The sequence below is a fragment of the Xiphophorus maculatus genome, chromosome 24 (genome assembly GCF_002775205.1).
Source record: "Xiphophorus maculatus strain JP 163 A chromosome 24, X_maculatus-5.0-male, whole genome shotgun sequence".
Lineage (NCBI taxonomy): Eukaryota > Metazoa > Chordata > Actinopteri > Cyprinodontiformes > Poeciliidae > Xiphophorus > Xiphophorus maculatus.
The window spans coordinates 14,313,156-14,324,457 of NC_036466.1; the positions used below are offsets into that span (position 1 = coordinate 14,313,156).

The 11,302-nt window shown below is 42.2% G+C and overlaps 1 protein-coding gene across 3 annotated transcripts; it reads right to left on the bottom strand.

The window, feature by feature from the left end:
- LOC111607573 lies at nt 1-3,413 on the bottom strand. 3 transcript variants are annotated; one of them, XM_023329298.1, is made up of 3 exons: nt 3,037-3,413; nt 2,191-2,349; nt 1-1,619 (listed from the first exon to the last, which is right to left on the bottom strand). In XM_023329298.1, exons 1-3 carry the CDS (start codon nt 3,380-3,382, stop codon nt 1,549-1,551), a joined length of 576 nt encoding a protein of 191 aa, XP_023185066.1. In that variant the 5' UTR covers nt 3,383-3,413; the 3' UTR covers nt 1-1,548. The 3 variants fall into 3 exon arrangements, with proteins under 3 accessions (XP_023185066.1, XP_023185065.1, XP_023185064.1); XM_023329297.1 differs by lacking the exon at nt 1-1,619 and having other exon boundaries at nt 1,969-2,331; XM_023329296.1 differs by lacking the exon at nt 1-1,619 and having other exon boundaries at nt 1,969-2,349.
- Between the last annotated feature and the right edge of the window lie 7,889 nt (nt 3,414-11,302).

An 11,302-nucleotide genomic window follows, 5' to 3' on the forward strand; every position in this document is an offset into this window, starting at 1 on the left:
GCTGCGCCATCTAGTGGACAGAAGCTGCAGCTGCAGCCTCTTCAAATTACATTTTTTAACAGCAAATGTTCTAAAACTGGAACATTCTGCAGCTAATGATCTCCTGGAGATGATTTCATACATTATCATGAAAATACACATCATTTTATTCCTTTGTAAAAAGTAGAAAAAAAGCCTCAAATACTAGAACAGCGTTACTTTAGTGAACGTTTGATCGTGTAGAGCAAAGGATGAATCTGCAGATAAAACATCTGAAAAGCTCCACAACTTTTGCTGGACTGAACATCAATACAGACTGTGGATGATCTGTATTGATCCTGATCCATATAGAGATGAACTGATTCATAACTGGATGCTGAAGGTGATTGAAATGAAGTTTTGACAGGATGTGAATCAGGTGAAGCTACAACTGAACTGGAGGATTTTGGCTCAAACACATTTACAGACAAACAAGGTTTGTTTTTTTATCTTAAATCCTAAATGTTTCTATTTCTGCCTTCGTTTCTCCTCTGAATGTCAGTTTAACCGTCTGGATCCTCCAGTTCATGATTAATCCATTGATCAGATGAATTGTTTCCTATAAAGCAGAACGTTTCTTGGATTACTAACCGATTCCTCGGATCTTCGCTTCTCCAGTTTGGATCTTCAGCCTCCTGCAGTTCTTCGTTCGGCCTCCTGTGGGCGCTGTATATCGGTCCCTCTCGCTTTCTCTCATCTTCTTTCTGGGATTTGGACCCAGCAGGTTGGATGGTTTCTGCTGCTGAACTGATCACTTTAAATGTGACTCAACTGGCCTGTGCTTTGAGCTTTGACTAGGACACGTTTCCATCTCAGTGAATGAAAAGTTCTGTTCTGGTCTCGTTGGACCTTCCTCCTTATGTCCAGAGTCTTCCTCATCAAAACCATACTTCCTGTTTTCTTCTGGAATAAAAAGTGTTTACAAGCTGACGGGTCAGGTAACGACTGGATTCGACAGCTGGATTTAGTTTTGATGTTGATCTGCTGCTCAACTATAAACTGGGATTACAAGAACCACTGAGGAGGAAGCTTGGAAATCAGGGAACATTTCTACACTTGAAGCTTTTTTAAGTAGAGAGAAAACGATGTAAAAAATGACATTCAGGTCAGGAAACATTAATAGTTTGACTTCTAATCCCTTCAACTGGTGAAATGTGACCTGATTTCTAAACGCCAGCGCTGCAGAGAAAACCTTCAACAATGCATGATGTGGATTTTCTGTTTGGCTTCACTAATATTGACTAAACAAAATGAAATGCCATTAAATGTCCTTTAAAAAACTCATGGATACAAATAGATTAGGGTAAAAACACACTCCAGTTTTTATTGTTTACCATCAGAAACAAACTGGACGGTGAAATTTAAACTCTGTCACACATTTAAAACCTCCAACAGGCCGAGAGGGAAAAGTTTCAGAGTCTGGCAGCGTGAGGAGAGAAGCTGCTAGCTCCGCGGTTAGCAAATGTTTTCACGCTTCACAAAACAACGGCTGCTGCTGCTGCTGAATGTTGATGGGACCAGTTCAGATCCTCACTGGGCGGACTGGAGGAGCTTCGTCCTCCTGGACCCTCCTCTTCCTCGCCCAGTAAAGCAGAGCAGAGCTGCAAACAGAGCAGCAGTGAGTGAGTTCAGTCTTCACCACAGAACCGTTCTCTATGGCGTTTTAATGTGTTACGTTAGAAAAGGCTGACAGAAATAAAACAATAATAAAACATCACAGACTTTGTAACAACGTGTCGCTTTTGTAAAAACACATGGAAATAAGTTTGTTCACTTGATCAAGACATAAAACACTACCACACTCCAACCACTTCCTGTCTTCTTCTTTGTGGTTTCCAGCAGTAGCAACCACTAGTTAATGATCATGTGACCAATGATACAAAGACATGTTTCCATTGCAGGTTTGCTACATAAAACATTTTCAACACAATAAAATCATATTTTCTAGCAGCAAAACATTTGAGCAAAAAATACTTTCTAAAACTTTTCTATTTCAAAACATTTTATGTCACATTGAGCAATTATACGGTTGATGGAAACGCAGCAACATTTTCAGAATAAGATTTGATCATCTACTGGTCTCAATGTCCAAACCAGCAGAAGTAAATTCACTTTTTCCTTTCTGTGACTTTTCAACAGTTTTCTCAGCGCTGGATGGAAACGACCTCTGACCTGTCAGAGACAGCAGGAAGCCCAGGATCGCAGCTGAGCGGTAGATGATGAAGGTCAGCCTCTCTGATTCACAGGAGCAGGAAGGAGAGGAGCTGATGTTCAGACGGACCGACGGACTGGTGGGCCGGGTTACTGGGAACACTGGGAACAAACCGGTCACTGCTGGTCAGTTAACAGCTGCTGATTTTCATCTCAGCTGAAAACATCAGGAAGAAAACAGCCAAACTTTTGCTTTTCAAAGATGTACGGTGGTCTGACTGCATCTCTTTGCAGCCATTTTCATGTACCAGTGTTAAAGGTGAATTGGGGGCGTGGCCAGCAGCAGCTTATTTGGATTTAAAGTGACAGAGACACTCAAAACATCTCAGAATAGTCAGAACTGACATCTGATCCGACCAGAACCAGCAGCAGAACCAGCAGCAGCTTCTACCCTGAACAGGAACCAGTAGAGAACTGGATTCTACTTCCTGCTCAGTGAGCTGAGAATACAAACCACAGAATCATCACAGGAAGTTACCTGAATGACCACTTCCTGTCCCGCCACAGTGAATCGGTCTGATGTAAACGTCTAAAAATTAAAATAATGAAGTGATAACAGCAGCCTGAGGCTCCATCTGCTCTTTCATTTCAGACATTCATTCAACACCAGGTTCTGCATTCACTAAACATTTACTTTGACTTGACCGTCTCCTTTAGACTAATTCAATAATAAAACATGTTAATAATCCCAGCCTGGGTAAACCTGACACTGAGTCTCAGTTCAGGTTCAACTCACCACCATGTTTTCATCATTTCTTACAAAACCAAACTAATGAATCTGCTGAGTTTAAAGTCTTTGCTGCTCACCTGATAGACTGAAGGTGTCTTTGTAAACCATCTGATCGCTCTGCTTCATCCCACAGTAGTACAGCCTGCTGTCCTCAGCAGAGACGGTTTTAATCACCAGCTGGTTTCCAGACATGGAGAACTTTGATTTAAAGTCTAGAGAACTGTAGACAGGGAGTAATGAAGAACGAATATGTCCAATTTGTATTCTGAACTGGCTGTGGATCTTCATGAACCAGAAAATGTCACTACTGTTAAAGGAGCAGGTTAAAGTCACATCCTGACCCGGTTCTACAGTAACGTTCTTCAGGTTCTGGGCCTCTGATCCCACCAGAACCAGCAGCAGAACCGTCCCCAGCAGATCCATCAGACGGGCTGCTGCTCTGCAGTGAGGCAGCAGAGAGACTGATCTCCACTTCCTGTCTGATCAGAGTCACTGAGACCAGAACCGGCTCACAACACGGAAGTGAAACTGTTCCCCTCCTGATGCTCTGAATGGTCAGTATGACTGGAAATGAATAGCATGAATTCACCTTTAACTAAAATGTCCTCCAGTAATTAGAAAACATCAACAGCAAAGTGACAGAAACATGGAGAAAATATTAATGAAACAACCAAACATGATAGCATTAGCTTTAGCATCCGGCTATTAACCAGTTCATCCATAAATTGATCAGGATCAATAGGTTCATAACTGTTGAGAGAGTGACTTGAACATAATCAGATTTACTAATATAAACCTCTGCGTGTTGTTTACATACGGAGATTTCGCACATGCACACATTGCTGGAGAAAGAATACTATTCTTTTACATGCCGCGAAACATTCCGTTAAACTCAATGAAACTTAGAAATGTTGGTGTTTCTAGTTAGTGCTGTGCTCCACAGCAAAGGGAAAAACCAAAAAACCAAAACTCAGTCCCTAGCCCTGTCTACAGTCCCATCCTGCCTGAAATCTTCCACCATAGTCCCCATACCCAAGAAACCTCACATCTCCTGCCTCAACAACTACCGGCCAGTGGCACTAACCCCTGTGGTGACGAAGTGTTTTGAAAAACTGGTCCGGGGTCACATCACAGCACTTCTCCCTCCTGGCTTTGACCCCCACCAGTTCGCCTACAGAGCCAACAGATCCACAGAGGACGCTGTGATCACGGCCCTCCATGCTGCTCTGTCACATCTGGAGCAGCAGGGGAGCTATGTGCGGATGCTCTTTGTAGACTACAGCTCTGCTTTTAATACCATCCTCCCTCACAGACTGGTGGACAAACTGGGGGACCTGGGCCTCCCTCACTCCACCTGCATGTGGATTCTGAGCTTCCTGACCAACCGACAGCAGAGAGTTAGGGTGGGAAAACATACATCCACTGCCCTCAGCCTTAGTACTGGCTCTCCACAGGGCTGTGTGCTGAGCCCCCTGCTCTATTGTCTGTACACATACGACTGCACCTCTGCCCACCACAGCAACACCATCATCAAGTTTGCTGATGACACCACAGTGGTGGGGCTCATCTCAGGATGCGACGAGTCCGCCTACAGGGGGGAGGTGGAGCGGCTGTTGGTGTGGAGCAGGGAGAACAATCTGCTCCTCAACAACTCAAAGACAAAATAACTCATAATAGATTACAGGAGGAATAAAACGGACATTACACCACTAACCATTGGGGGAAAATGTGTGGAGAGGGTAGCTGATTTCCGTTTCCTGGGGGTCCACATTGAGCAGGGCCTCACATGGAACATGAACACCTTGGAGCTGATAAAAAAGGCCCAGCAAAGACTGAACTTCCTGAGGGTTCTCAGGAGGAACAGCATCAAGGAGAAGCTGCTGGTGTCCTTCTACAAGTGCTCCATAGAGAGCATACTGACCTACTGTATCTGCGTCTGGTATAACAGCAGCACTACGGCTCAAAGGAAAGCTCTCCAAAGGGTTGTGAATACAGCCCAAAAAATCATTGGCTGCCCTCTCCCCTCACTGGAGGACCTGCACAGCGACCGCTGTCTAAGAAAAGCACAACACATCACAAAGGACACTTCTCACCCCGGACCTTCTCTGTTCACACTGCTGCCTTCAGGCAGAAGATACAGAGCAACCAGAACCAGAACCAACCGTCTCAGAGACAGTTTCTACCCGACAGCAATAACAAAACTAAATGCAATCAAAAACAACCATTAATCATCATGAATGATGTATGTGAGAATGTGGCTGTTCTTATTTATTAGTTTGTTTTTGTTTGTTTGTTGTTGTTGTTTTTTTACCAGTTATTTGTTATTTCTTACATTGTGTGTGAATTGTGCAACAGTTATTTTTTGTTTTTAAGCATATGCACCGACTGATGGCACTTTTTAAATTTCGTTGTTCTTGTGACAATGACAATAAAGATTTATCTTATCTTATCAAAGTACAAATCTAAAACATTTCTCTCTCTGTGTCTCTGTAGCTACAGGCAGACTCGTTGCCATAGCAACTGATAAAAATGCAACTTTACGTATCAGGATTCAACACCAACAAAAACAATAAACTATTTCCCACTGAAAGAACAAAACATTCAGTCTGATGCAGTGGTTAATGTTTATTTGGTGTAGAAATGTAGTCATCCATGTTGACTTCGGAAGAGAGGAAACAATAAATATTTCGCTGCGATTGACTTATTTACTGTATGCTATGCTAGCTCCCTGTCTCTTACTCTGCAGTGAAGGAGTCACTAAACTAATGTCTGGGATCATGAGCGCCCCCTGCCATGAGGCCAAAGAACTGCCTGCCTCGCCTTTAATCTGTTCTCTGCCGTTTCTGATCGCTCCTCAGCACAGAAACATAAATGTTTTAACCATTTTATTAACCATTGTTTCCAGACAGGAGGAGCAGGCTGCCTCCCCTACGTCACTGCTCTGTGTTCAGGTTCAGTCCAGCAGAAGCGGCGGAGCTTTTCAGATTTTTGAGCTGCAGATTCATCCTTTGCTATAAATGATCAAACATTCACTAAAGTAATGTTTCTTTTATTTTAAAAAGGTATTCAATTATGAGTATTTTATGTATTTTTAATACTGTAGAAAATGAGTTTAAGATCTAATGGAGAAATGTGCAGAATGATTTCTGATTAGAAAACATTGGGATGTTTTTAAATCTTATTTTAAGACGCTGCAGCTGCAGCTACTGTCCACTAGATGGAGACATTCAGCAGCCTGCAGCGTCCCGGAGCGACACGGATCAGGGCGGGACCATCAGGCCCAATCAGCTGAGGACCGGTTCTGTTTCTCACTGGAGTCACAACTACTCTGGTTCTGGTTCTGGAGGGATCCATTATCTCTGCTTCAAAGGTTGGTGTCTGATTTCCTTCTGATTCTGTGGAGAATAAAACTGTAGCGCAGTTCTGATGAGCAAACGGAACCAGAACTTTGGTTCTGAAACTGCTTTTGCTGAGTTGTTGTCCAGAACTTTGGATCTTATCTTGTGAAAAGTTTCGGTTCGGTTCGCTGATTTTAAAGCTGCGGTTCTGGAGAAGCAGGTTTAGATGTTTGCTGTTCGGTTCTGATCCAGATTCTGTTGTTTTCTCCGTGTTCAGGATTTTTATCATGAAATCAAATTTATTCTAGAAAACTGAGGAGTTCTGGAGCAGGTTCTGTTGGACCCAGCTCAGGTTCTGGTTCCAGGGGAACAGGGCTGACTGCTGTTAGAAAAGGTCCAATCAGAACCTGAGGGATGAATGTTTCTGAGAGCGCCGAGAAACAAAGTGTAAACAATATTAGAATAAATCAGACTGATATGAAATATTAGAATAAATCAGACTAAATATGAAATATTAGAATAAATCAGACTGATATGAAATATTAGAATAAATCAGACTAAATATGAAATATTAGAATAAATCAGACTGATATGAAATATTAGAATAAATCAGACTGATATGAAATATTAGAATAAATCAGACTGATATGAAATATTAGCATTTTGTTCTGGTGATGTTGCATATTTTAGAGAGTTTGTTTCCTTCATTTGATTAACTTTTAAATTTCTGTGTAAAATAAAACAAACTGCCCTCAGTAATCTGACAGATTAATGAAGTTATGAATCTGTTTCACAGAGAAAGTTTCTACTGTCAGTCTGTAGATATTCATGTCCCAACTTGTCCAGGATCAGATCAGCAGCAGCTGGTGGAACATCTAACCCGTAATCTGGTTCCTCCAGCCACACATTCCTCAGCTCAAATGTTTTCATGAACCAAAAATATATCATATTTAAACGCTGCAATCACCAACATGTTGTTTCTTTTCTCTACCTACTCAGCTATAAACTATTTCAATTAAACAATCAGATGTTTGTGTAGAAACTGGTTTGTATTCAGATCATTTTTTGCTTGTTTTCCTTGTTTGCTTAATATTTTGGTCTGGATTAAGAAACTTAGAAAAATGTTCATTTATTCTCACAAGTAAAAACCGATATTTGGTGAATATTCACCTGAAAACTTCCTGTGTTTTTTTTCAGAGCACTTAAAATCAGACATGGTGGATTTAGAGTATGTGGTCCTGGTTACCATGACAACAGAAAGAAACCAGTTTGTGTTGAATAAAATATTGAATGTTAAAGTTGTAGTTTTATCCTAATTTGTGGTTGGAAGGGAGGAAGATGGTGACCTTCTGATTGGCTCAGGAACAGGAAGTGGATCCGTCTGGTTAAACCACACACAGGTCACATGATCCACACAGAGACAGTTTCATGAATAGTTAGCATGCTAAGTATTTAGCATGCTAACTACATAAGCTAACTGTAAAGAACCTTGTGTAAGTTTAGACTGTAAAAACTTCCTCCATGTTTGCTGAACCATAAACCATCTTCATAGTTAATTTTTTACATTTCTCCAGAGTCTGGTTTCACTCAGAGGATCAACTCTGTCACAGAAACTCTGCGGTTTGTAACAGGGAACTGAAACACATCTTAATGTCTCTGGGTTCCCTGAACACATCACACAGTCTTACTGTTTATGGACAAACGGGTTAAATTACGTTCTGTCTTCAATCAGAGCTTTGGCTCCACTTATAGTTTATTTTAAACATTCCTTCTTTTAGCAAATAAGAAACATTTTGGTGTTATAAATGTTAATGGTGAAGATAAATACTTCTCAACAGGACCTACACACAACTCTTATTCTTCATTTAGCTAGTGGCTAAATGTTTGTTTTGAAGTTAAACATTTGGTGATGAAAATACGACTGAAGAATGATCCCCATTTTTTTCTCTGACAGGTTATAAAACCTAAATTAAATTATTGCTGTTAATGTTTGCTTTGTAACTCTGTTACTTCCTGCTGGGCGTCTTCAGGTGAGTAACTCTACCTGACAGGAAGCTCCGCCCACCTGCAGCCCAGTGAAACCAGAGCCTCAGCATCCTGTCTCTCCACTCTGCCATCAGAAACAGGAAGCTGCAAACTGAGCCCTCAGCATGCCACCGCCTCTGTTGTTGTTCTCTGTATTAAACCATAAACCAAAATGTCTGTGTAACAACAGGAACCATCCACTGGTTCCACACCAGTTTGAACCAGTTTGAACCAGTTTGAACTGGCTGTTCAGCTGGAAATGTCAGATGTTGACTTCGTTTGGGATCAGTCTACTTCCTGGAACACATGGGCTGCAAGCAAATGTATTTAAATTTGTCAGTGCTGTTGCCATGGTTACCCAGTGGCAGGCGCTCCACTGGTCTGTACTGGTCCCAGTGGATTTAAATGCTGGTTAGACTGGAAGCGGTCCAGTTGGACCTCCAGGTTCCTCTGGCTGACCCGTCTGCTCCGTTTCAGATCCGGACCGGACCAGAACCTCTGGACAGGTGGACAGCTGGACCCGTCTGGGGAGACGGCGTCTTCTGGACGGCCATGGAGGACGATCCGGACCGGACCAGCAGGCTGACCGGATCAGAACCGAACCCAGAACTGAGTCATCCTGTGACCAACCAGGTGTGTTACCACGGCGACAGGTGTTGAGGTGAACGTTTCCTGTTCTGATAGAGGAGGAGAAGCAAAGTTCTGTTTGATTTTATGAATCTGGAACAGAAATAAAGCAACAGGAAACAAAATCCTGATGTTTCCTCTGATCAGAGTCCAAACCGACCAATCAGAAAGTTACAGCTGAGATTATGAAATGATGTGAATTATCCTGTTAATATTTTATATGTGATGGAGCTTTAAAAACTAAAACCTTTAAAATCAATTCAGTAAGTGACTGCAGTCCAGATCTACAATTTTGACCATCTTGTTTAGCTTGCTGTTGCTAGGCGACACACGCAGAGGTCAGGATGGCAATAAACCTAAAGGTTAACGCGTCCAAGTTCACTGCCTCTCAGTTTGCTCTCATATGTCACAATGATGCGACGCATTATTCAAATAATTCACCCATTTTCCAGAATTCCTGTTGTTATAGCGATTATTAGCTAACGTTAACCGTTAGCAGTTTATTCAGCTTCTACAGACTCCAAACAGCCATGAAGTCACATATCAGGTTTGTTGTTCTGGTTGCTTAAAGAAACAAAAAATGTCTTGAATGTTGAGCAAAGAATAACAGCAGGTTAGCTAACTAGCTAGCCTTCTGCTAGCTCCATTATTATTGTCCCAGGTTCTGTGCTTTCTGGTACATGTTAGGCAGTGTCTGACTAGTAGCAGTTTACTTAACTGTTTAACTCTCTTTATCTCTCATATGTCACAATGATTCAAATGACTCGTCCATTTCCAGGAATCTCTGTTGTTTTAGCGAGTGTTAAAGTTTACCGTTAACCAGTTTGACTCCAGAGAGCCAGCAAGTTAGAAACATCAGGTTTGTTGTTCCGGTTGTTTAGATAAAGCTACAAATGTCTGGAATATTGAGCAAATAACAGTAATGGAAGTAGCACAATGCTAGCTAGCATGTTGGGTCTCCTGGAAACGAAGAATAAAAGATCAACAGAAACCTAGCAGAACCGGTTCTACTGTTATTGGGCCATAGATCAGATTTATGATCCTAAAATCTTTATGACTCGACTTTACAGGCCTCAACCTGAAGCCTGAAATATAGCTGGTTATTAGTTTTGTCATCATCTAATCCCAGCCACACCAAGAGTTTGTGGTACCAGATTATAATCCAGCGGTGCTTTCTCAACATCTGCATCATTGTTCTGTTCTGGCTGTTGGATCCCACTTGGTGAAACTGAACTCTGTCTGTTTCTCTCCAGGACTCAGTTTTGGATCTTTATGATTATACCGTCAGGTTAGTCTGAACTCACTTCCTGTTCCTGTTGGGTTTCATGTCAGCACTACTGTTGGTTCCTCAGAGTTTCTGGTGTTGCTGTGGTCTTCGTCTCATCCTCTGCTCTCCCTCAGTGATCTGCCAGGGTTTCGTCCCAGGATTAGTTGGTAAACGTGCCCTGCTGCCCTGCTACTCTGATTCTGCAGCTGATAACGTCTTCTGGAGGGACAAAGACAACAACAATCTGCTGGACATCAACAAAGACACTCCCAACCCAAAGCTCCAGCACCAGAAGTATAAAGGTCGAGTGTCCTGGTCCCAGACAGAGTTCAAGAAAAGGATCTACTCCATCACCTTAGGGAACCTGAAGCTGGAGGACACTGGAACCTACGAGTGCAGCGTCGTCATTGATGGTGTTGAATCAAAACAACCCATAAACTTGGTGGGTGAGTAGATTTTTCTCAGACGTTACCTGATGCAACAATTTCTGAATGTTTCCGTGGTCAAAAGGTGAATCTGTTGTTTCTCTCCCAGTGAAAGAAGATGTGAAGAACTCACACAATGCTGGAGACACAGCTTGTGTGTCCAGCAGACGGATCGTCCTGCAGACGTTGGTCCTCTCTGCTCTCAGCCTGATCATCTACTTCTAGAAACTGATCAAACCAAGACATGGAGTCACATGTCCATGTGTCATTTCTATAGCAGAAGGTCAAGAGTTCATGTCAGTCCTCCATAAACCGCTGGAGCTGTAACTGATACAGAATCGCTGCTGAGATTATTTATTTGTGAATGTTTTAATCGAAGGGGCAGCAATAAAAAAACTTATAAAAATGAAGAATTTTTGAGAGTTTTCATTGAAGGAAACTTTAACTAGAGGCCAGTGATCCTGCTGAGAAGGATAACAGTGATCACTGGATCACTGTTAGCTTCCAGCCTCTTAACGTGCGCCCCCTTTGAAATGCCCCCCTGGGCAACCACCCATATACCTATATCAACAACAGCCACTACCTAAAAAAAAGCCATAAAATGCACAATAATAAAGACTTACACAGTAATGTATCATCCCAGTGATCACTAAGGGATCAC

What these genes read in the sequence shown, in the direction of transcription:
- LOC111607573 (XM_023329296.1), bottom strand. Translation starts at nt 3,382, where the DNA reads ATGGATCTGCTGGGGACGGTTCTGCTGCTGGTTCTGGTGGGATCAGAG. An exon ending in AGACACCTTCAGTCTATCAG is followed by an intron (nt 2,350 to 3,036) that starts GTGAGCAGCAAA and finishes ACTGACCAGCAG; the next exon opens with TGACCGGTTTGTTCCCAGTG.